The following is a 23,224-nucleotide window of genomic DNA, read 5'->3' on the forward strand; positions in this document are numbered from 1 at the left end:
ACTTTATAGTAATTAAAGGTAATTATAACTACTTTTTAAGTTGTTACACCTCTGCCTTCTGATTCATTTAAGTAAGTTTATTCTGTCTTTATGTAACTGCTCTTAATACAGTCATGATCTTTTTGTTAAAGTGATACTGAGATGGGTTTTGTTGTTGTATCTCACAGGAGAAGGCAAATCTCCTGTGGCCTAAACTGGTATGTTGTGTCAGTGTTTTAGGGAGGGAAAAAGCCCTCCTTTCTCAACATCCATTGGTGGCTGCTTGGAAGTGTTTATTAGTGCTCAGAGAAGCTAAGGAAGTGCTGGCTTTGCAGAAGACCAGCAGACGCTGCTTCTGTTGACACAACAGTGGTACAGAAGGGAGACAACTCCCTTGCTGCAAGGGCTAGGAGACTTGGAGATTTGCAGCCTGCCTGCCTTCAGAGATTCCATGGGCATAACTAAAATCTATTTTAAAAAATCAGCATTAGATTTCGCCCAACGCTACCAAACAGCAGAAGAGGGTTCAGTTTCGTTATTCTGGAAAATAATTGTGTTTGGATCTTGCCACAGGGCTGTTTCAGATATTGAGTAAGGAAGTTATGTACCACCAGCATGTAAGAGATGATAGCAGCCTTGATTAACAAAGAGTTTACAAGCTGTACCTTCTTGAAAGTCTGGCTTTTAGTGTAGCTCCTCTGGACTCCTGACTGGGTCTGTGGAACTGCCTTAGACACACACGCCTGTCAGATTGCTTTTGCACTTGTTTCAGCTTTGACAAAGCGTAATCTTTGATGTGATACCAAATGCATAGAAGGGTCTTAACATCCATCCAGTTTCATTTGAAATCTGAGGTATTAGAAGGGCTTGGGAATGTGTACAGAGAATGAATTTTTCTCTTACATGCTTATAATACATCCAGACCAATTGTAGTATCTAACACTTCTCAGAGAATCTACAGTGATTTTAGGATATGTCTGTGTTTCAGTCACTATATTTTTAGGCATTTGGAAAGGTAAAATGCAGTTGATGAGATATGCAAAAAAGGGGATACTTTCCCTTGATTCCTTTCACACAAATAATTGGAATAGGTATAGTAATGTGTAAGGAGTAGTCACATCATCTGAGGGTCTCAGTCTGCTGCAGTATCAGAACAGGAAAAGCAAGATGGGATTTGGCCTGCAGCATTATGGAATTCCAGATATGTTTGAGTCTAAAAGAGATTTAGGAATTAGATGGGCAGGTCATCTGGATTGTCTGCAGTTAAAAGGATACAGATTTGCTGTATCATGATAATTGAAATGCTAGCTAGTAGCCAGTGTTTATTCAGTGCAGCACAGTCAAGGGATTGACACCGTAATCTTTTCTTTAAGAGGAAGAATAATCCGTGCAGTTAAAAAAAGCTTTTATGTCACTGAATACTTTTATACTGTATACAGATTTTAAACTCAATTAACTATTTCATCAGGAAGTAATAAATTTAATGAAAATAGTTTGCTTGCTGCAGAGGAAGAAGGCTGAGGGCTGAAATAACTTTCAAGGCATTTTTGCCAGCTGTCTTTAAATGTGCAAAAGTATTTTTTTCAAAATAATATTAAATTTGTTACCTTTAAGAATCCAGGTATGATTGCTAAGAAAGTGTTCATTAATGTTGAAGTAGCACACTACAGAAATCTAAATCAAAGGACTCTGCAGCAGAGCAAATCTTCCTAGCTTGTACTTTCTCAGCAGTGCAAATCATCTTAGCTTGTGCTTTCTCAAAGAGAATTGTCAGCATCACCCTTGCTAAGGGTTTTATAGGAGCTATTTTTGCTATCATCTCTTTTTTTTATTTTTTTTTTTTTTAGCAAATATGGTTTGTTAGTCTGTGTTTGTCTGTAATAAGTTTTTCAGAGAATTGAAAATTTTCCAAAGAATCTGAAGATTTCTCCTGAAAGGTATGATTTTAAGTTTTTTTAATAGCAGGCCCCAACATGAAAACATTCTAAGCTTTATCAAGGTAGATGTACAGTGGCTGTGTTCTTCAGCTAAACAAGTACATAATCCTCTTCACTTAAACATAGTTTAATGCAGTGCACGGGCTTATTGGTAGCCATTGGGGTTTTCTAGAGGCTGACAGTGTTTTTCAGAGGTGGATGCTGCTGTGATGCAGGGGTAGAATGTGAGGCCACACAGCCTCCTCCCACTGCTGCCATGTGGAGAGTAGGCTGCTCCTGGCAGTCATACGAGAAAAGCAACAGCTTTGTTGGAGATGTGGAAATTTCTGCCAGTATTCAAGAGGTTTTTTTGTTTTACTCCTTTTAGTCAATCTGTCCTTTACTTATTATTAATGTCCCATGCATTTCTTCAGAAACCTCTGGGCTTGCCTTTAAAAATGCCAAAACTGCAAAGGTTGAGTGTTTGTCCAATTTACTTACCAACACAGACATTTTGTGATGTTAAGGCTGTAGGTCAAATCCCAGATGTGATTCTGAGCTTTTCTTGGGATATGTGCCCTTGACATTGAAGAAGTACAAATGTCCTTTTTACAGTATTTACCTAGCATACCTTCACTTTAAACCAAATGGTAGGGCAGACTTCTGCATTCAGGGCTAGCTCTGAATTGAAGGCTGACAGGAGGAGCACAGAAAGATGTTCTTAAATTCAGATGCTTACTAGCTGGAAATTGGTAGAAAAAATGACTTCTCTTGGAAGGGTGAGTTTCTCTGTAGCTTTATATTGGTTGCTAGGTCATGTGCAGCTCCATCCTCTTACCTGCTTCTGGTCAGTGATTTACAGCCTCCAGAATGCGCTGCTAATTGTCCTCACTGAGTTATTTTTAAGGTAGCTCGTGTACCTGTGTGTTAAATGCTGAAGGTGCTTTCTGAGCTCACGCCTTTGGAAACCCGAGGCGGTGCAGAAGTGCAGCAGTGTTCTGTTTATAGAACTGGGTCAGCCAGTGTGCCTTAAGTCTGACCTCCACCAGGACACTGTTTGCAGGTGCAGTTCCAGATTTTCTATTTTATGCAGATTCAAATATAGATGATGGGAAGAGTGATGACTAGTACTGGCAGGAAAGCTGCAGTCCTGAATATGTCAAGAGGGAAAAGTTACTTTCCTCTGGGAGTTTAGAGATCATGTAATGGAACAAAATTCCTGACTATAAGGGATCATTTTAAGTAAAAGGAAGGCAAACCAGACAAAAAGGGAAAGATTATAGATATTCCTTATGGGAATATGACTTGTGACAGCAGAAGTAGTCTCACAGGTAAAGAAAAATTTAACATCTTAAATTTGAAAAAAACAACCACAGGTAATCATTGTTCTTTCAGACTTGGAGATTCTGACTGAAAACCATAACAGCAATGTAGTCCAAATTGGATGTTTATTTTCTGAGCGCTTTTACAAATACCTTTCTCAGCTTATGAAAGACATCCATGAGTGATTCATCCTTGTCATTTCTTCTGTTCCTGAGCTGCCTGCAGGAGGGGTGTGGCTAATGCAGTGTTTGACACACTACTAAGTCCTTCCCAAACTGTTTTTCATCTCTTACCTTTGTTGCTCAGTTGTTTTTTTTTTTTTTTTTTTTTTTTTTTTTGTGCTTGGAACAGCCTGTAATGTTAATGGTTGTTTGAGAAGGCAGTTTTCCACATTATGAAGATTAGCAGTTAAAGCAGCTGGTAGTATTTGAAGATGGTGCCTTCCCTGATGTAATGAGACGTGTTCTTGCTCTTAGCAGGGAATTAATGACTTGTAATTTGCAGCTCATATAAAATTGAAACAAGTACATGGCAGATGTAGGATGCTGAACCTTGCCATTTAATTGGAAGAACTAAGAGTGAAATTAGGGTTAAAAGCCTTGAATAGACTGATTACTGTTAGGAAACAGTGAACTGTTAGGTCCCTATTAGGGATACAAAAAGCTCAAATTAGTTTAGCTTTTCACTGTAACTTCTTGGAATTTGCAGTGCATGTAGGTGACAGAGCCCCTAGTTATGGCTTGAGCCAGTCTTGCAGCAGCTTTTACTGTTGGGAAGATGATTTACTCTTTTATATGCAAACACATTATTGTTCATTTTCAGCTATGTTTACTGTTAGCTGTAGATTCAGAGAAAAAGTTTAGGGAGAATTTCGCTTGCCAAAGCATTTTAGACTTGGGAGGGTTTATAATTTATTTATTTAAAATTGTGTTTTGCAACAATTGTGATCAGATGCTAAGTACATTAAAAATTTATCATCCAGGCTTTTAGTACTTGAAGCCCATTAAATAATAAAAATATCAATACAGAGAGGGGAAGTCCTTAGGGATTCATAACAAGGAACAAAAATTAGAATAGTTTTATTTATTTGTTTTTAGGATCCATGCAAATCTTTAGTCAAGGAAAAAAAATAGAATAAAATTCTTTTTTGGTAAGTTTTCTTATGCAAAGAGGGATTAATATATGTTTTGGCATAAGAATATTTTGAGGTGATCTGCAGGAAAATGACTCTTCTTTAAAAGCAGCTGGGTAGAAAAAGCTCTGTAAGAGGTGTTTAAATATGAGCTGGAGAGCTTAGGAACTGGCTGTGGTATGTGTATGTCTGTGGAAGAATTTAGGCAGAAATCTGTGATGTCAGCATTACTAGTGTAGTTGGTTTGAAAGTTTTATGAATAACAAAATACTTAAACTGATTACAGATAACAGCCACTTAAGTTGTTTGTATATGATGAGATTATCCCAGTGGTTACACGACTGAAAGGCTTGGCTTTGCTTTCTTTGTGCTTTTTTTGGTTCAGACTCCTGCTATTATCAGTCCATTTCTTTGTTTTGAGTTTATGTTATAAAATGTTGTGGAAACCTCTTTAGTTGCAGGGCTTTTTATGTTGATCTGTCAAAATAAACTCATTTTTGTTGTGTTTTAAGGCAGTGGCTTGATTTTTCTAGAAGTTGGAAAGCATTAAATGAGTTTTGGACTTCAGTGCAGTCAATACTATCAGAAACAAAGAAGGAGGATAACATTCAAGATCTACACAGGCACATACTTAATATAATGGTTAAATTTCTTAAGCCAGTGAGTGAGTCTGTAACTCTGGCTGCATTGCATATTTGTTTTCCTCATCCAAAATTCTGTTTTATAAACCTTTGTACATCTTAGTTCTTTGATTTGTTTTCAGTCATACACGGAGCTAAAAAGTAGTATTTGAATCTAAAATTCCTGCCCAGGTAAAATTTGCAGTGCAGTGGAGTGCAGGACAAAACTTACAGGAGCTTGAGAAGCCTTTGCCTGCTCCATTTTTTTCCTGTAGGGAAAATGTATAGGAAGAAAGAGTTAACATTTTTTGAGAAGTGACAATAGAAAGGCTGGCTAGGTTTTGTCTCCTTTCCTCTGTATACATCCTGCATACAAACTTCATTTGTTTGCTTCCTGTGTGGCGTTTGCTGCCTCAGGATAGTCAAATCTAATTTACAGAATCACAGAATATGCTGAGTTGGAAGGGACGCACAGGGATCATGGAATCCAAGTCCTTGCCCTTTACAAAACCCTCTGCAGTTATATGATTATATATTCAAATATGGGCTTGTTTGGTGAACAGGCAAGGATCTTTTGTAAAATACATTTTAAAAACATCATGATAGCACCACACCTTCACTTACTACCCTTAAAGACTATTAGATATTTATTCATAAATTTTACTCCTACAAAGAGTCAGATTTGATAGCAGGACAAATTATATGTTTGTTATCTTCCTGTTTTCTAAATTATTCTCCCAAACACAATCTATAAAACTGAACACCAATAGACATCCCTCAAAACTTACCCCAAATTATTTATTCCTTGCTTGTCAGTGGGAGAGACTGGGATTCTAACAGTGCATCAGTCTGTGTCTTGATGCAGCCTTTGGCTTGGCTCCAGCCCCAGTGGATTCCTTGTACTGGTAGTGCAGAGGCAATGGAAGCTTTTAGCTACATTTGGCTTGGAATGAGGCAGCTAAAAAATCTGGCACACTGGATTGAGACAGGAGGAATGTATTCATAAAGCAGGTCTGCTGCTGGGATGGTTTTAGTGTGGTTTTGCCCCATCATGTTTAAACCTGCTTCTCCTCTTTCCAAAAGCTGCTGTGCTGGCTTAGCCATCTTCATTTGCAGCTTCAGTGTATTCAGCCAATACTATGGACCTTTTAATTTATCTGTTAATTTATGGGTGTTAATTTATCTGTATTCATAATTTACAATTAATTTTATTTCTACTGAGGTGTTTAAAATTTGTATTTTTTTTAAAGGCAGCATCTATGCGTGCATCACATATATGTATGTAAACATCTGCTTTTCATTTTTGCTGTGAAATGACAGAATATTGAGGCATGCAAAAGGAACTGCTGCTATCTCTGTTCGTATAAGATACACAAATAGTCACTTTATTAGATGTATCTGCTTATTTTACTTCCATATAACCAAAGGTTCAGTTCTGTGCATTCAGGATGGAAATTGTTATTTGAGGCTGTGAAAGTGTGCCAAGGCTAATTAGGGTTGAGTTGTGTGCTCAAGTTAGCATAATCTGTAACAATTTCTAATATAACTGTGTGTTAGAAGCATTGATTTGCAAATTTGGTCCACATTAAATTGCAGTTCATTTTTCTATACAACTTCAGAGAGTCTGTACTTTCAAACTGTCTTTTTAAGCATAGTTTTCGGATTAGAAATGGGAAATGTGTAAATATCATTCTCCTCATCAGGTCTTCATGGGTTGATTTCTTATGTCGTGCTAGATTAGTTAATTTATACAGATTCATATGTTTCATATTGATTTATTTGTGAATATGAAGTTACTGTATTAAATCTGGGTAAAACCACGCTCATGCTTCCCCAAATTCTGTGTTTTCAGACAATAGATTATTACAAAAAAAACACCTATTGTCATCTACAGCTTTTGTTTGGTGACAAGTGACTATGCCTCTTGGGTATTGTATTGCAGGAGATCACAGAGAGGGTAATTTCAGCACATAGAAACAGAGCAGCCTTTTAATATAATTTTTAATATAATACAAAAGTATAAGAGCACATCCTTTGGCTGCTGTCATGATGTGCACATATGCATCTTCTTACAGCAGTTTTAATTCAAGACTTAAGTGGTTCTTATTTTTTTTTGCTTTCTCCTAAAATTAGACTAGCTTTTGTAATACAAAATTTTAATACACTTTTAATTAATTTTAAATGTTGGTTTGTCAATGCTTACCCAGGTGTCTTCACATAAATGGGATAATTTATTGCTTTTGAAAAATCTTTCCTATTGTATTCTAATTTATACTTCCTGGTTCACTGAAAGATTTAAATATCTGAGGTATAGGGGAGTAATTTCTCAAGTCTTTATTTTCATTATAGAACATTTTTCTGGTGACATTTAAAAAGGGTCAAATGGTTTGTGTGTCTTCTCTTTACATTTTTACTTTTATAAGCTTGTTTGTCATTTCAGTAACAGCATATGTGATAATTAGAGTGAGTTTCTAAACTTTTTTGGGTCTTCATTTGCATTTGGTAGAGGTGTTGGCAAACATCCAGAAATTTACTCTCTTTAGTGTAATGTGTTAGATACTGATAAAATAGCACAGTGGAATGTTTTTTGCTGCAAGGGGTTGTATTTTACAAACTGTTTTTTCTGGCATCAGACAGGTGTTGCATCTTCATCAAAACAGCTGCATCTCAACCTGTAGGCAATTGAATATCTATGTGTTAAGTGCAGAGTTAAAATAATGAATTAAAGTTGTCCTAGAGGGTAGTTGTGATGTTCAAAATATATAGTGGTAAGAGCTTTTCTAGTCCTTGGGAAAGGATGAGGCTGGTGTTACGTTTTTACAGGAGAAAGATGACTTTTCTCATGACTGACTGATGAACTCTTTCAGAAGGCTGTGTGGTATTTCTTCAAATTCTTCAAGCTCCATTTTGTGGGGTTTTTTTTAGAGAACTACAGTTCAGTGGCATCTGCAAATAGCTATATTTATTGTAGTGTGTATTTTATACACCACCTACTTTGCTTTTTCACAAACCAGAGTCCTGGATATGCAGCCCTGTTCCTCAGTAGTTGCTACAAATTCTAATGCCATGTCACAGTTTGTGTTTCATTATATGTTGTTTTTTGGTTTATCAATGAGTGTTAATATTAAATCTGGAGATAGAAACTGGGCAAGTTGAAACTGTTCAAACTCAGGATATGAAACACTGTAAAAGTTGTGCACAAATATAATTGTATTCTGAATATACCTTTCAGACTTTATTCACTTACATACTTACATGCTTATTTTATTTTTCCTTTTGTATTAACTAGCATACTCTTCCATTTCAGAATGTATGAAAACATGTCCACAATGGTGTATTTAAAGGAAGAGAAGTTGGAGAAGCTTACTCAAGATGAAATCATTGCCAAAACTAAGCAAGTGATTAATGGACTAGAGGCACTGAAGAATGAACACAATTCAATTTTACAGAGCTTACTTGAAACATTGAAATGTTTGAAGAAAGATGATGAAACTAATCTGGTTGAAGAAAAATCAAACATGATTCGGAAGTCACTGGAAATGCTGGAGCTTGGCCTTAGTGAAGCACAGGTAAAGTTGTGGTAAAAATGAAGCATTTCAGACTTTTCTCCCCAGAAATTAGTAATATGCTGGGACATTTACATTATTCTTGGATATAATGGACAAAAGCTGCTGTAATTAATAGAGGTAATTGCTGTACATCATGCTGTGTTACAGAACTAATTATGTGGTTAGTGTTAAAGCACTGAAACTCATGACTGGGCTCCACTTGACATCAGGGAGACAGTAACGTTTTCTGTTTAGACTTTGCACATCAGGCATTAGGTGGGTAATGTTCGAGCAGCTCAAGAACTGAGCAGTGGCATTTTAACTCTAAAAGATGGCACAGAAAGGTCTCAGACAAGCACACATATAATAAATGTATTTGCTCCAGCCTTTGAACTTTGGTGTAGCCTTAAATTCATGTTTATATTCCCTTGACTCAGATTTTTTTTTATAGTAGCACATAATGCTTTTAGAACTTAAGAATCTCTGAAGTTTATTGAACATTTTACTAAACCAAAATTGAAACTAAAAGCATTTTAAACTTTAAGACCTGAGTACAGAATCTGAACATCTTTGATGCATTAAAGAGAGGAGTCTGAGCTAATTTCTATGGACTCTCAGTCAGTGAAGATACCATCTGCAGAAGATAAGTGAAAAATTGTATGTTTATTGGGTTGTCAGGACTATATTTACAGTACAACTTTATGATATTTTGTACTAAGTCAAAAACCTGAAATGATGTGATATGACCGTCACTAGTGTAAAATGGAAGAGTGTTTGCAAATGAGTTGAAATGCCAATGAGTTAGTTCTACATTAATAGGCTTTCTCTTGGTCTGTAACTGTGCTCAGGCTTCTCTTCTGGACTGAGCTATTATTGTGTGGTGATCTGGAAGTTGTGTGCATTGGATCATGGTGAATTGAGACTGAGAGAATGAAATGTAGGTTATCAGACAGGAGAATGTAGAAGCTCTGGACAAATTGTCAGCCTTTAGTGTATACAGTGTACAGTCTTTGATGGGAGGAAAATGCTAGAAGATACATGGGTTGAGTTACCTTTAATGTTCGTTTGTAGATGTGCAAGTGAATGAGTAACTTCTGTGTAGTATTAGGACTCTGAGAAGCCAGTTCTGATTCTTGACTTGTCAGGAGCCTCAGTTGCAGATGTTCCTGCCTTGTTTGCCTCCCATGGTACTTTGTGAACTGCAGTGGTGAGGAGCCAAGAAGTCTGCATTTGCTTCCTTTGTTAGGAAGCCAATTACACTTCAAACTGCTGCTCTCAGACCTGATAAGGTTACTCTTCCTGAATGCTTTGAGTTGTAACAATGTAGTATTTTTTTAAAATTTTTAAATATAAGATACGGAAATAGATTTTTTTTTTTGTGGCATGCATGTAGGTCTGGTGATGTGTTATTTCCATGAAAATGAAACTAGTTTTGCTGAAGAAGTAATCAGACTTTTATTTCAGTTAATTCTAGTAAGACTACAAAATATTTCAGTTTGCCATTGTAGCTTCTTCCGTGTTTGAATACGTTGACCCTATTATCACAATTTTCTAAATATGCTTTCTCATTATATAAATGCCACTGTTTGAATTGACCAAGTAATTAAAGATATTAGAACAATTTTTAATATGTAAATAGGTAGGTGCTGAAGTCTGGAGTTTTGGACTGGTATTAGGAAATTATACCTGGAGTTTTCCTTACCTTTATAGGAAAAATTAGTTTCTAAAGGCTTAGTGAATATTTTGACACCTGAAATTTCAGCTAAGGACACCATCTGTTTCACATGAAATACTTAGTTTAAAACCACTTAAAGATAACGTTGTTTTTAAAAAAACCATGAACTTGAGGAGATGAAATACAGGTAACTTGGATGTCTAACAGATTTGAAAGATTTGTACTCTCATCAGTGGTCCATTCTTGCAAGGTGTGCATCCTGGGACTGCTGCCAGCTGTTCTACATGTGTCAGTGGGAGATTGCATAAACAGTGAAGGGAGAATATCTTCTGCTGGTAGTGTTTGGCTTTCACTTAATAAGCTCCTTTTTCATTTAACTTTGCTCAGCAAAAAACACCCAGTCCAAGTAAGCTGCTTTTATAGGTGTTCTATTTTTGCCCTTAATGTGACTGTGTTTGAAAGTCTGCACACTCAAGCTTATGGTTAGTAGTATAAAGTGCATCTATAAATTGTGTGTTAAATTGCACATGCAGATCTCAGTCGAATAAATATCCATTTCAAGTGTTACCATTATGCTGAGGTGTTCGTCTTTAGGAGCTATAAGCATGTATACAAATCCCATTTTTGTCTGGGAGGTGCTAAATTAGAACTCTGTGTTAGTTCTTAGGTTATTTTTATGATCGTGCAAGTTGAAAGTATTACTGCTCCATTTTATGTTAGTGGAACAAAGACTTCCAGTTCAGTAATCTAGTTCAAATTTTTAATGTATTTTAAGATTATATTTAATGTTCAGGGAATTCTGAAACAATTTTAACTTCTGATAGCGTCATGGAAAACAATTATTTAGTAAAGAGTTTCTCTAGGTTGGGACCCCAGCAAGGGAAGGACATGGACCTGTTGGAGCAAGTCCAGAGGAGGCACATGATGACAGTCAGGGGGCTGGAGAACCTCTGCTCTGGAGACAGCCTGAGAGAGGTGGAGAAGAGAAGGCTGCAGGGAAATCTTAGAGCTTCTTCCAGAGCTAGAAGGGGTTACAAGACAGCTGAAGAGGGACTTTCAAAGGTCATGTAGTGGTAGGACAAGGCAGAATGGCTTCAAACTGAAAGAAAGTAGGTTTAGATTGGATTTGATTTAGGAAGAAATTCTTCCCTGTGAGGGTGGTGAGGTAGGGGAACATGTGCACTGTCCCTGGAAGTGTTCAAGGCCAGATTAGATGGGGCTTTGAGCAGCCTGGTCTAGTGGAAAGGTGTCCCTGCCCATGGCAGGGAGCTAGAAAGAGGTGACCTTAGAGGCCCCTTCCAACCCAAATCATTCTAAATGGTAAAAATTGGTTTAGAGGACAAGCGAGAACCATATCTAAAATGAAGAGAAATGGAAATGTTTACCAGATTTCATAGCTGACATAGGTTTAAATAATGAAAGCCTTGTACATTGTGAACAGGAGTGCATTCTAGGGGAAGTATGCCATGTGACACATTCTGCTTTTCAGGTAATGATGGCTTTGTCAAATCACTTAAATGCAGTGGAGTCAGAGAAGCAGAAATTGCGGGCTCAGGTTCGCCGGCTGTGCCAGGAGAATCAGTGGCTACGGGATGAGCTCGCCAATACACAGCAGAAACTACAGAAGAGTGAGCAGTCTGTGGCTCAGCTGGAGGAGGAAAAGAAACATCTAGAATTCATGAATCAATTAAAAAAATATGATGATGATATTTCACCATCAGTAAGTACCTCCATAGTAAAACAGTAAAAGCACCTTGCATTTACATGTGTTGTAATCTGCCTATTTAACAAGAAATAACAGATACATTTTATTTTCCATTAGATATATTTGTCATTAAAATACTACCTTGTACTATTGTCACATAGTTTGCAGAATGATTCTGAGCGCTCATTCTTATTTTAAGAGAGTATATATTTTACTGTCTGCAGATAATAAAATACATGAGGAACAAAATCGATAAATGCTCATTTAGTAGCTTAAAAATGTGAAGAACTGGACTAAAGCAAAAATCTCACTTCTATAAACTCAGCAGTTAAAATAAGTGAGAAATCTAAGCTGTGAGACATTTTACATACCTAGAGGACATGGCTTATTTTGACTGCAGGAAAAATACTTAATTTTTGTATTGTGAAATCACTGTATAGCTTTTGTATCTGTTGAGATACAAAATTATTATTTTATGTTATTGAATCCCCTTTCAGGACCATCTGCCAGACACTGTGATCATCTGCATGTATACAAGCCTGTTGTGTTACATATTCTTAGGTTCAGAGAGAAAATGGACACAACTTTAATTTACAGAAGGAATTTACTACTTAAAAAGACTTCATATTTATTTGCCCTTCATTTTATAATTTATTTTGCTTGCTTAGGTTAGGTGGCGCTGTAGAGAAGGATCTAATTTTGTGTGTTCAGATCTTCTCAGTGGTGTCTTGGAAAGTGCAGTTTTTCATAACTAATTATTTCAGCAATTTTAATGGTTGAAAATGGGTGTGATTTAGTCATGCTTAACTGACTGCTTGACTAATCCTTTTTAACATACTGTACATGGCGAGAGTGGTCAGTTGCACCCCAAATTTTTCAGTACTGTTCCATGACTTGGTTTAGTAGATGGATTTGCCAGTGAAGCCTGTTCAGAAAAGGGGCAGAGGAGGGAATATTGGGATTGTGATGTGCTGTGTTGCCAGACAATACTCTGCAGATGAATTAAATAGCTCTGTTATTTAACAAATAGAGTTCAAGTAAGCCAAGCATGTTTATAGTTTTGCTAACCATATGGACAGTCTCTGTTTCTAGCCTTTGTAATAGTTGTATAGACTCAGTATGAGGTTGGAATCAACACTTAAAATGATGAACGTCTCATCTGAGATGTTGTCCCATCAGTTTGCTGGTTTTACAGTGCCCTTACTCTTCCATCACTGAATTTGAATGCCAGCAGCAGCAGTTGGCTTTGTCCTCATCTGTGGAAAAAGGTGTTGAATGGAGAGCCAGAAAAATAAGAATGTGTTCTGCCTCTGGGTTTTCTCCTTACTGAGCCCATGATTTCTGAGAACTTCAACTATTTATATTGTGTACGCTCAACATTTAGAAAACAGGACTGAGGGATGGTCTGTGTCTTCGTTTTACATTTCAGATGATCTTTGGATGCTTAAAATAATTTTAAACGGATGGATTGTGTAGAAATTAATGTTTCCAGATGGAGACTAATGGAAATGAACTTCATTTCAAGTGTTCTTGTTTTGTTTTATTTTGTTTTTTGATTTTTTAACCGTCCAGACTATAATTGCAAAATCTTATTATTTGTACAGAAGTTGAGTACTCAGAAATTGAGGTCTCCTTATTCCACTCCCCTGCCCAGCTATAACTGTGTTTATGACTAAGAGAGGTACCATGGACAGTTCTGTACTGAGCAGTGCTTGCTCTTCAGTGGGTACTTTTATGAGACCTAGTGCCTCTGTGAGAGTGGCAAATGTGTTCTTGTGTGCTTAAATTGAGACTGAAATCTAGGAGACCTCATTTGTATTCCTGGCCCTTCTGAAGGTGTCCTGTATTGTTTTGGGACAGAGTGTGTAAATACATTAAAATATAAGACCTTTATAAAACTTCAGTGAGAAATGTTATTCTTATCAGTTCTGAATGTGGTGTTTTCCTTTTCATTGCTGGTTAACTGGCCTGTCCTCTCATGCCTTAGATTTAATTTGTTGGGTTTGGGGTTGTTCTGTAGGAGGATAAAGATACGGATTCCACCAAAGAGCCTTTGGATGATCTATTTCCCAATGATGAAGATGACCAAGGACAAGGAAGTAAGTGTACTTCAGGTTACATTGTTGGTGTGTTTCTGCAGTGCAGAATATAAAGATGCACTTTACAAAAATGTGTCCATGCTTGGGGATCTCTGCAACACAGCTGGAGTGATGAATGTCTCTGCTAGAATAAGGAATCCAGTCCTTGATATGCATTCTGTACATTGGTGTGTACAGAACTGGGGCCTAGGTTTTCTAGAGCTTACTAGCTGCTGTAAAGTTCAGACTGATTTAAATAAAGAATTTCTCCTGTTATCCTTCTTTGGGGCCTCAGCATGGTTAGTTGCAAGTGACTGAGGCAGATTCTGACCAGATAGCGAATTCTGTTAATAACCTTTTTAATGATCTCATTTGAGATTTTTGTGTCAGGTTTCAGTATGAAATCTTTTTTATAGTCTTTTGTCCTTCACCAAGGTTGTCTGCATTGGTTTTAATACTAATTGTGGAAGCATTGTTTGTCTTCAGGTGAGCAGGACTGAGGGATGTGCTGTGGAACTTGAGGTAGATGTTTGGTAGTGTGATTGGAAAAAGCTCTTGGTAGATAAGTAAGCTCTGCTTAGTGGAATGTGGTTTTTGTATGTTTGTAAACATAGAACATATTGATGTTGTGGAGTCAGTGCAGTGTGGTGGGAGCAGAATGGTTTTGACCAGACAAATGACTTGAGGGAAAATATCTGAAGGGACCCACCTTTGCTATCAGCAAATTTCAAATTTCCTTTACGGGCACACTGCATTCTTGTCAGCATCGTAAAGCAACCCATAGCCAGCACTGAAGGGAAGGCTTGAAGAGTTTGCAGTAGGTCAGTGTTGATCATGAGCTCCTTCCCAGCTCATCCTTGCTTCCCTAGAATTTTGTAGTTGGAAGGTTGAGAGGCAAAGCTCCCTTACTTCACTTTACAAAAGACAAAATTGACATGTCAGTGATTCCTCTGACCTTCCAAAAATAATGCTGAAATTCTTCAGTGCTTTGGCAGGCAGTGATTTTGGGTATAGGCTTGAACTTGTGTGATTCCACTGACATAAAAATGCTTCCACGTTCTGTGAGAGTGGTTTTTGCTTAATAAAAAGGAGAGAATAAAACCAGGCTCAGAGAACGATAAACTCATTCCCTAGAGTTTAATGAAAATGAACAAGACAGAATATTCTAAATCTTGGGAATTGTTCAGGTGAAGAGAAAAGGAGTAGTACATTTTTGGGGGCAGTGGGAGAGTGACAGTTGTGACAACCAAAGGTTAGGAGCTACTGGAAAATAAGTGGCTAAGCTTGAGGGTTAGTGAGTAAAACTTAAAGGTTGACTTTGACTCAGGGCCATTTGTCCTGCAGCTGTTATTTCTGGCATCCAAGGTGTTTCAGTCCTTTATGTGCTAGCCTTAAGTGATCCTTGGCATAGCAGACAAAGGGAAACAAAAAAAATTTGTATGTTTAGAGTAGAAGAATAAAGGAGAAAGTTTTTCTGCAGGTATTCAGCTTATGTATGTTAGTGTTCCTTTCCGTATGAAAACAGCAATAGTTTTACATGCAAAATTATGATATAATCTTGAGAATGTTAATGGTTTGCTGAGCTGAAATAGTTTCCTGGTTTCTTCATTTGTTTATTACATTTAGCTCTTTAAGCTACAAGAATTGTAAAAATAATAGCAATACAATACTGGACAGGATATGAAGAACAAAACAGTCATACTTCCACTGTCACTGTTGAAGGCAGCCTGACTGCTGTGGGGTATGTTCTAATGCTAATTCTGTGTATTGAAGAAATAAAATTCAGTGAGTCTCATTTTGTGCCACTGAGCACTCATGTGAGATGTTTTATTTAGAGTCATCTTTTCCACACGTTGACTTTTTGTGGATTTCTTTCAGTTCAACAGCAGCACAGCAGTGCAGCAGCTGCTGCCCAACAAGGTGGCTATGAAATTCCAGCAAGATTACGGACCCTACATAATCTTGTTATCCAGTACGCTTCCCAAGGTAGATATGAGGTTGCTGTACCTCTCTGTAAACAAGCTCTTGAAGATCTGGAGAAGACTTCGGGTCATGACCATCCTGATGTTGCCACTATGTTGAACATACTTGCTTTGGTGTACAGGTGGGTATACTGACAGTTACCAGTGAAATAAATACTTAGTATTTGACTGCAACATTTTCACATTCAGACTAGATTTTTTTCCCCTGTTTTCCTTTTAAAATTATTATTAAAACTCCCAAGAAGTTCCTAAAATATTTGTATGACTCCCTATACTTAAAAGTCAAACAAGTTGCTATATTTTTGCCTATACCTTTGCTTTGGGAGTGAAGCTGGGTTTGATTTTTGGTTTTTTTGTCTTCTGATTGGGCGTGTCTTGATTATCCACTTCAAGGTAATCTAGGGATAGAAATTGGACATCAATGTAGAAATGGTACATGCTCAGTATAATCCTCAACTACTAAACTATTTACAGTGACAGGCTTCAGGGTTCTACTTCCTAATTTATGAATATATACTCAATTATTCTTCTTTTGTAGTAGCATCTTTAGGTCAATAGTGAACCCAGCTTAATTTTTATGGTTTTTCATTCCTGAATCCCCAGTGTTAATTACATCTCTTTACAATTCAGAGACCAGAACAAATACAAAGATGCAGCAAATCTCCTGAATGATGCCTTGGCCATCCGTGAAAAGACTTTGGGCAAAGATCATCCAGCGGTTTGTATACATGCGATATCATCATTTTAGTTTGGTTTTCACTCAACCTTTTTCAACTAATTCTAATGTCAAACTCAACAGGAAAGGTTTTAAGACCTGGCTTGTCTTTAAACAGTACAGGAAGGAGGCCACATTCTATTCAGTGCTGTTTCACCATAAATAATTTGACCACACTTGATTTTCGATTGCCTGGTTTTTTTGTGGGAAATCAATCTGTGAAGAAAGATTTTTGCTTACTCAAATCTCTTTACTATACTCAGATTGAAGGGGCACTTCTGGTTTCATTTACTGCTGCTTATAAATGAAATGTAAATCAAGCATTTGGAAAATTCATGTGATACTTTCGTGGCCTGTGGAACGAAGGGCAGCTCAAAGTGTAGATGTGAGAGGTACCTTTGTAAGAAAAAAAACCCATGAAGATGTGTGCACTAAATGACATTTCCACAAAGGAAGCAAAATTATTTTTTCTTTCTCTGTTGTGTATGTATGCTTTTAATAATAATTATTTCTTCACTTCCAAATTTCAAGAGGTCTGTCCTGTGCATGGAAAAATTTAATAACATCAATGCCTTGCAGATGTGCTCATTTGTCAAGTATTTGTATCAGCAGATTTCAGTGTACTTAATGTTTCTCTGCTCTTGACAGGTGGCAGCAACTCTTAACAATCTTGCAGTACTCTATGGTAAACGAGGAAAGTACAAAGAAGCAGAACCGTTGTGTAAGCGAGCTCTGGAAATCAGAGAAAAGGTATGAGTGATAAATGCAGAGCCTCTAAAGGGACTTTGTGAAGGGTAAAGGCAAAGTTAAATGCTTACTTTTTTATGCTTTGATTGGGTAGATCTGTCAGATAAACCCCAGAATTAACAATGCCTAGTAGTTAGGAGTGTCTGAAATTCAAAACAGTAGGAAATTCCAGTAGTGCTACGGAATTGCTGGAGCACTCTGGATATGTGCTAAATTCTGTACTTTGTGAGAAACCTTCTTTACCTTTTTCGTTCCCCTTTGATAGCTAAATAATCTTTGATTTGGCAAGAGCATTGGAATTATAAAATGAAACTTAGCTAAAATTTTTAAGTTGATTATTCTCTATGTGGATGTTTATTTTAGTCCATGAGATTGCATCTTCTGGTTTATATAAATAATAATTTCCCTATAATGTTGTTTTACTACTTATTTTGTTCCTCTTCTGGATTGTTCTACATCATTCTCAGTTTGCAATAGAATTGAGTCATTTTCATATCTTTGAAATGCAGCTTTTGCTTTTGTTGAATTGAGGAGGAATGAAACTAACAGGATGTTTCTAAATGATTTTTTTTTGGACTGTGATGTGATGATTAGAGAATATTTTAATACAGTGTATTTAATTTCCAGGTCCTGGGGAAAGATCACCCTGATGTTGCCAAGCAGTTAAATAACTTGGCTTTGCTGTGCCAGAACCAGGGTAAATATGAGGAGGTTGAATATTACTATCAGAGGGCACTTGAAATCTACCAAACTAAGCTGGGACCAGATGATCCAAATGTTGCAAAAACAAAGAATAATCTGGTAAGCCTTTCCCAAAGTAAACCTAAGACAAAATTTCTCATTAATTGAAATTCACTTCTGTCCACAATGTATTGTATTTCTTGTTTACAACGACAAATAAAGCAATGTGCTGATATTTTTGGGGGGTATTTTGTTTTTAGGCATCCTGCTATCTAAAACAGGGCAAGTTTAAGCAAGCGGAAACTTTATACAAAGAGATTCTTACTCGTGCTCATGAACGGGAGTTTGGCTCTGTAGATGGTAAGAAACTGAGTCCCTCGATTTCAATTTAAGTTTTAGTTTCGTAGTTATGGAATAAAATTTTTTTAGAAGTCAGTAGTGTCCTGATTAAAATTGTTGTCTGCTTTAGGTGGACTTAAAAGATAAGCTGATAGATGTGTTGGAAGTAACATTCATCATAAGAAGGCTTTTAGATACAGCAGCAAACATTTGATTCAAAAACATGAGGTAGACTTAGTGGGTTTATATTTTATGGATTTTGTTTCTGGCCTAATTTATCTTACACCCTACTAAACACAACTTTGATATTTTTATAGAGGCAAAAAATGTACATTATTTTCCAGTCACAGGGAAAAGTCAATGCAGGATTTTAGTGACGTAAATAAAGACATTGTTAATGCAAGTTCTTCGTTAACATATTTAAAGAATGGGGAAATACCTTTAAATTGAGAATTACACTGTACAATGAAGTCGTGCATTTTTTAAACTAAAAATCCCACTGAAGCATTTTCACTGCATTCCATGACAGTAGCATATGCACCACTTAGTAAATGACAAAGTAGTTGTTAGGATAAAAGAAATAAATTCATGTTTTCTAGCACAGAACTAGACACATGACAAATGGGTGGCAGTATATACTGACTTCAAAGCTTCTCAGAAGTAACTGTTTCTAAGTTCAGATAAGAAAAGGAGACAGAATTGTAAAACTGTAAAAGATCTTTGTGTCTTACTTATCTGCTGCTTGTAGTATGGACAGTAAGGTTTTTTTGTAGCAATAGTACAATTCCCTGCTTCTCAGCTTCATTTCAGAGTAGTGAAAATCCAGCAATCAACACCTTGTAGTTTTGTTCTTCTATGAAATACTTTTCTTGTTTTGCCAGATGAAAATAAGCCTATCTGGATGCATGCAGAAGAGAGGGAAGAATGCAAAGTAAGACCATTGTTGTAAATCTTTTTTGGAGCTTGTAATTCTTTAGGTTGCAAATCAGATATTTTTTTCAACTATACCTTTGTTCTAGGGAAAGCAAAAAGATGGCACATCTTTTGGAGAATATGGTGGCTGGTACAAAGCTTGCAAAGTTGATAGGTGAGTAACTTCTTTACAGGACACACAACTCATTAATACTCAGTGTCTCAGATTAAAGCATTTTTAAAAATGGAACCAAAGCAACTCCTTGGTTAGGACTATAAAAACGAAAGTATTAAAAATTCCAGGCTCAAGAGTGGTTTTCAGGAATACAGCAGCAGTTTTCGAGTCCTGAGGCTGCTTTTACTCGAGGCTGGTTAGATGCAGTGGCATGAAATTGCACCAGTTGTGTTCTTGGCAGTCCTTCAGGTGGCAGCGTGGGTCACCTTTCCCTCTATTCCAGTCCCTGGCACGTCTGCCCTCCCTGCCCCTGCAGGGCCTTTGGAGAGGGCCAAAAATGAGACTGCAAATAACTGCACCTTTAGTTACCTAGCTGGCATAAGAAAACAAAGCTAAACTGCCATTTACTTGAGTTTCTAAATTTTCAAGATTATAGTTGTGTGAATGACAATGTGTTCTTTAAAATGAAAGGAGAGAAATGAGGATTTCAACTTGGATTATAGTTGGTGAAATTTTTTTTGTTTCCTCGAATTTTGTTCCACTGCAGCTTTTTTAACATGTAGGTGGTGCAATGTATGAAAACTAGTACTGATAGTCAGTGAGAATTTTTTGTTTATTGAGTATTCAAATGCTCATGTTTAACAAGAATCAGAGCGCTTGCACTGTTGAAATCTTTTTTTCTCTGTCCTGAGTTCTGTGTACAATATATTTTATTGGTTTTTCATGTACTTGTTCATTCTAATGCATGAGAAGATCTTTTCTCTGTTGTTAGTGGAGCGAAACTTCATCCAAAAATACTATGATTGAGCTAATTTTGTGCCATTGAAACAAAAATGTCTCTTTTGTGAGACTTGTTAATGAAATGGGCAATTTTTTGCTTTAGTTGTTCAAGCACATTAGAAAGCATAGAAACTGCAAATAGGTGTTAAGTAAAAGCTGGTGAAAGAAGCTGTTAATTATTTTGTGACTAACACCTGCTACATGTGGTCTCTCTAATGGTCTCTCTATGCATGAATAAGCATTTTTTTGAAGCTGCACAATTATTCAGTTGGATACGCTCATCTAGAGCTAAATTGTCACCTTGAGGTGCAGCTGAGGAGCACAAGCTTTTGGCATTCCAGTTTCAGGGATGTTGGCTGGGCACAGAGACACTGATGGACTTTGAAAGGGGTCAGCAGGTTATTCTGTGTACATGTAGTACAGTATCGTGCATTTCAAGCGAGAATAAATTCCTACAAAAATATGATAAACACTGTATTAATTTAAGCTTTTATTAGTGAATTGAGAGGAGTTTACTGTGTGAGTATATACTTTACATCAAGTTATTTTTCTTTTCTTTCAATAGTCCAACAGTAACAACTACTTTAAAGAACCTTGGGGCACTTTACAGACGACAGGGCAAATTTGAAGCTGCTGAAACATTAGAAGAGGCAGCAATGAGATCTCGTAAACAGGCAAGTATGAAAAGTCACCTGAATGATGTTTCTGTACCGTGGTCATGCAGATGTTCAGCTTCTGTATGCAGAATATAGAAACTTTCAGTGCCTGGTAACCCTCTAATTTCAGACTGAACTGGTGACAAACTGATACATCTTAACACTTGCAGTTTGGTTAATTGTTAGGGCAGTGGCACCATATATTGGGGACATGATTCAAACTGGGGATGCAATTATGTGGAAAATGAAAGAGCAGAAAACATTGTGTTGGCCAGCAGTCCTCAATTAATTGGCTGCTTGTCTTGGGAAACAGACTGTAGCTGGGGGAAAATGGGGAGGTTCTGCTGGAAATCTCCTTTGCCAGTCATGCTGTTCTATTTTTAATGAGGAGCTGTCAGAATTAAAAATGTTCAGTTGCTTTATACAACTGACTAACAGAAACCTTTTGTTACTTCTGTAAAATAATGGGATAGACATTACAGTTTCAGTGGGGACTTTCTTGTGGTGTACTCTCTTTGTGCTCTCAGATCTACTGTTCAAGTAACCCTTTCTCTCTTCTCTTAAAAGGTAGAAGAGAGGTGGGGTTTGTTGGGGGTTTATTGGCTTTTTTTTTTTTTTTCTTTCTCTCTTGGATAGTTTGATAAGTGACATTTAAAAGACACTTTTAAAAGTATCTAAAACTGGGCAAGAAAATATGGGTTGTCAGTTGGTGTTAAAATGGAAAGCAAAGTAAGAAAATGCAAGTAAGCAAGCATCATGAATGTTCAATTTTAATTCAATTATTTTTTAATATGAGAATAAATAAGACTTGCATTTTTTCTAGAAGCTTGCTGCTGACTCTTTATTTTTAAGGATGCTTCAGAATTTAACTGTGCATCATATACCACCTATTCCATTAATCCATAATATATGGCAGTATATATACTCCTAGATTTCGATGTGTAGGAGACAATGCTGTGTTACAGAGGCATTTAACACTACCTTTTTATTCTGGGTCATTCAAGTAATGCTCTTCACTTAGAGAGAGACAGTTACATGGGAACAAGAACCTGACATGTCCATGCCACTAAAAAAACTTTCATGTTTATTCATGCACTTTTAAGAACTTTGGTATCCTTTTCACTTTCTGTATTGTGGTTGGCTTTATGGATTTGCCACACACATCCCTGCTGCATTTGCTGCTAGTGCTGTAGTGCAGAAGATGCAGAATATTTTGTAAAGTATAAGGCATTCATCTGGGATCTCTTCCTGTCAGCAAATACTGGTTATGATGTGGAGTAGATTTATTATAAAGAATACAAAACTGAAAATAAATATGATTTAAATTTTGATATTGTCTAGTTTCTGTGTTAAAGATTTTGCCTTTAGTGCTGTGTTTTTGTAGAAGGTACTTTAGCACTTCTGAGATATTTTAAAAATCATTTTATAATTGATAGGCATGCTTTAACACAAAGTAAATATATTAACCTTATATTTAGTATGTTCATCACAAGTTTCTAGTCTATGTCATTTTTTTCTGAAGGAAAATTACATTAATGCCAGGTGTTTTAGGTCAGTATTTTTAAATAACACAACCTGTTTCTGAGGTATTAGATATACAGACACCTCTCCAAAGGCAGGTGAAAACTGCACCATTTGATGGGTGGAAAGCTTGAGAATTGCATTGATGGTTGATGATCTGTAAATTGCTTCAATATTTAGCTGCTTGCCAGATTGCTTCGGGTAAGTGACATGAGCACCACAAGGCCTGGGCAAGTGATAAGAAAGGCAAGTCAGTGAATTCTCAAACTGCTAAACTGCTCACTTCATGCTGTGTTGATCCTTGCAACTTAGAAAGGGAAACTCAGCTGCCCTCTGAAAGCAGAATCGGGCTGATGGAACTGTGGGTTGGTTTTACTCCTTGCTCGATGCGTTTGTCGTGTGTAAGCTGTAGCCTAACAGAGTTTGTAACAAGATAAAGCCTCTTCCAACTCTATCAAATTCTCAGGGTCTTGACAATGCTCACAAACAGAGAGTGGCCGAGGTGCTGAATGACCCTGAGAGCATGGAGAAGCGGCGGAGCAGGGAGAGCCTCAACGTGGATGTGGTAAAGTACGAGAGTGGCCCTGATGGCGGCGAGGAAGTGAGTATGAGCGTAGAGTGGAACGGGGTAAGTACAGTACACAGTTGGACAGAATAGCCTAGAGCTCATCACCTAACAGCTCACCAGCCTGCTGTGCTTTCAGGAGTTTCCTGCTTGATCTACCTTGTATTTTTTAATT

The 23,224-nt window shown here is 37.0% G+C and overlaps 1 protein-coding gene across 5 annotated transcripts in view; it reads left to right on the forward strand.

Moving 5' to 3' along the window:
• The window catches only part of KLC1 (kinesin light chain 1), a 46,878-nt gene that overhangs the window by 8,500 nt on the left and 15,154 nt on the right, over positions 1-23,224 (forward strand). For 3 of the 5 annotated variants that reach the window (XM_041476207.1, XM_041476209.1, XM_041476210.1), the window contains exons 2-13: positions 8,278-8,539; positions 11,683-11,913; positions 13,919-13,997; positions 15,855-16,080; positions 16,589-16,676; positions 17,322-17,423; positions 18,048-18,221; positions 18,362-18,461; positions 19,322-19,371; positions 19,460-19,527; positions 20,873-20,981; positions 22,951-23,112. In XM_041476207.1, the coding sequence (XP_041332141.1) occupies positions 8,279-8,539; positions 11,683-11,913; positions 13,919-13,997; positions 15,855-16,080; positions 16,589-16,676; positions 17,322-17,423; positions 18,048-18,221; positions 18,362-18,461; positions 19,322-19,371; positions 19,460-19,527; positions 20,873-20,981; positions 22,951-23,112 (1,650 nt within the window). In that variant the 5' untranslated portion in view covers position 8,278. The remainder of the gene's footprint in view (positions 1-8,277; positions 8,540-11,682; positions 11,914-13,918; positions 13,998-15,854; positions 16,081-16,588; positions 16,677-17,321; positions 17,424-18,047; positions 18,222-18,361; positions 18,462-19,321; positions 19,372-19,459; positions 19,528-20,872; positions 20,982-22,950; positions 23,113-23,224) is intronic. The other 2 variants (XM_041476208.1, XM_041476211.1) reach the window with 1 other exon arrangement.

The sequence above is a fragment of the Pyrgilauda ruficollis genome, unplaced genomic scaffold (assembly GCF_017590135.1).
Source record: "Pyrgilauda ruficollis isolate IOZ18807 unplaced genomic scaffold, ASM1759013v1 scaffold38, whole genome shotgun sequence".
NCBI lineage: Eukaryota > Metazoa > Chordata > Aves > Passeriformes > Passeridae > Pyrgilauda > Pyrgilauda ruficollis.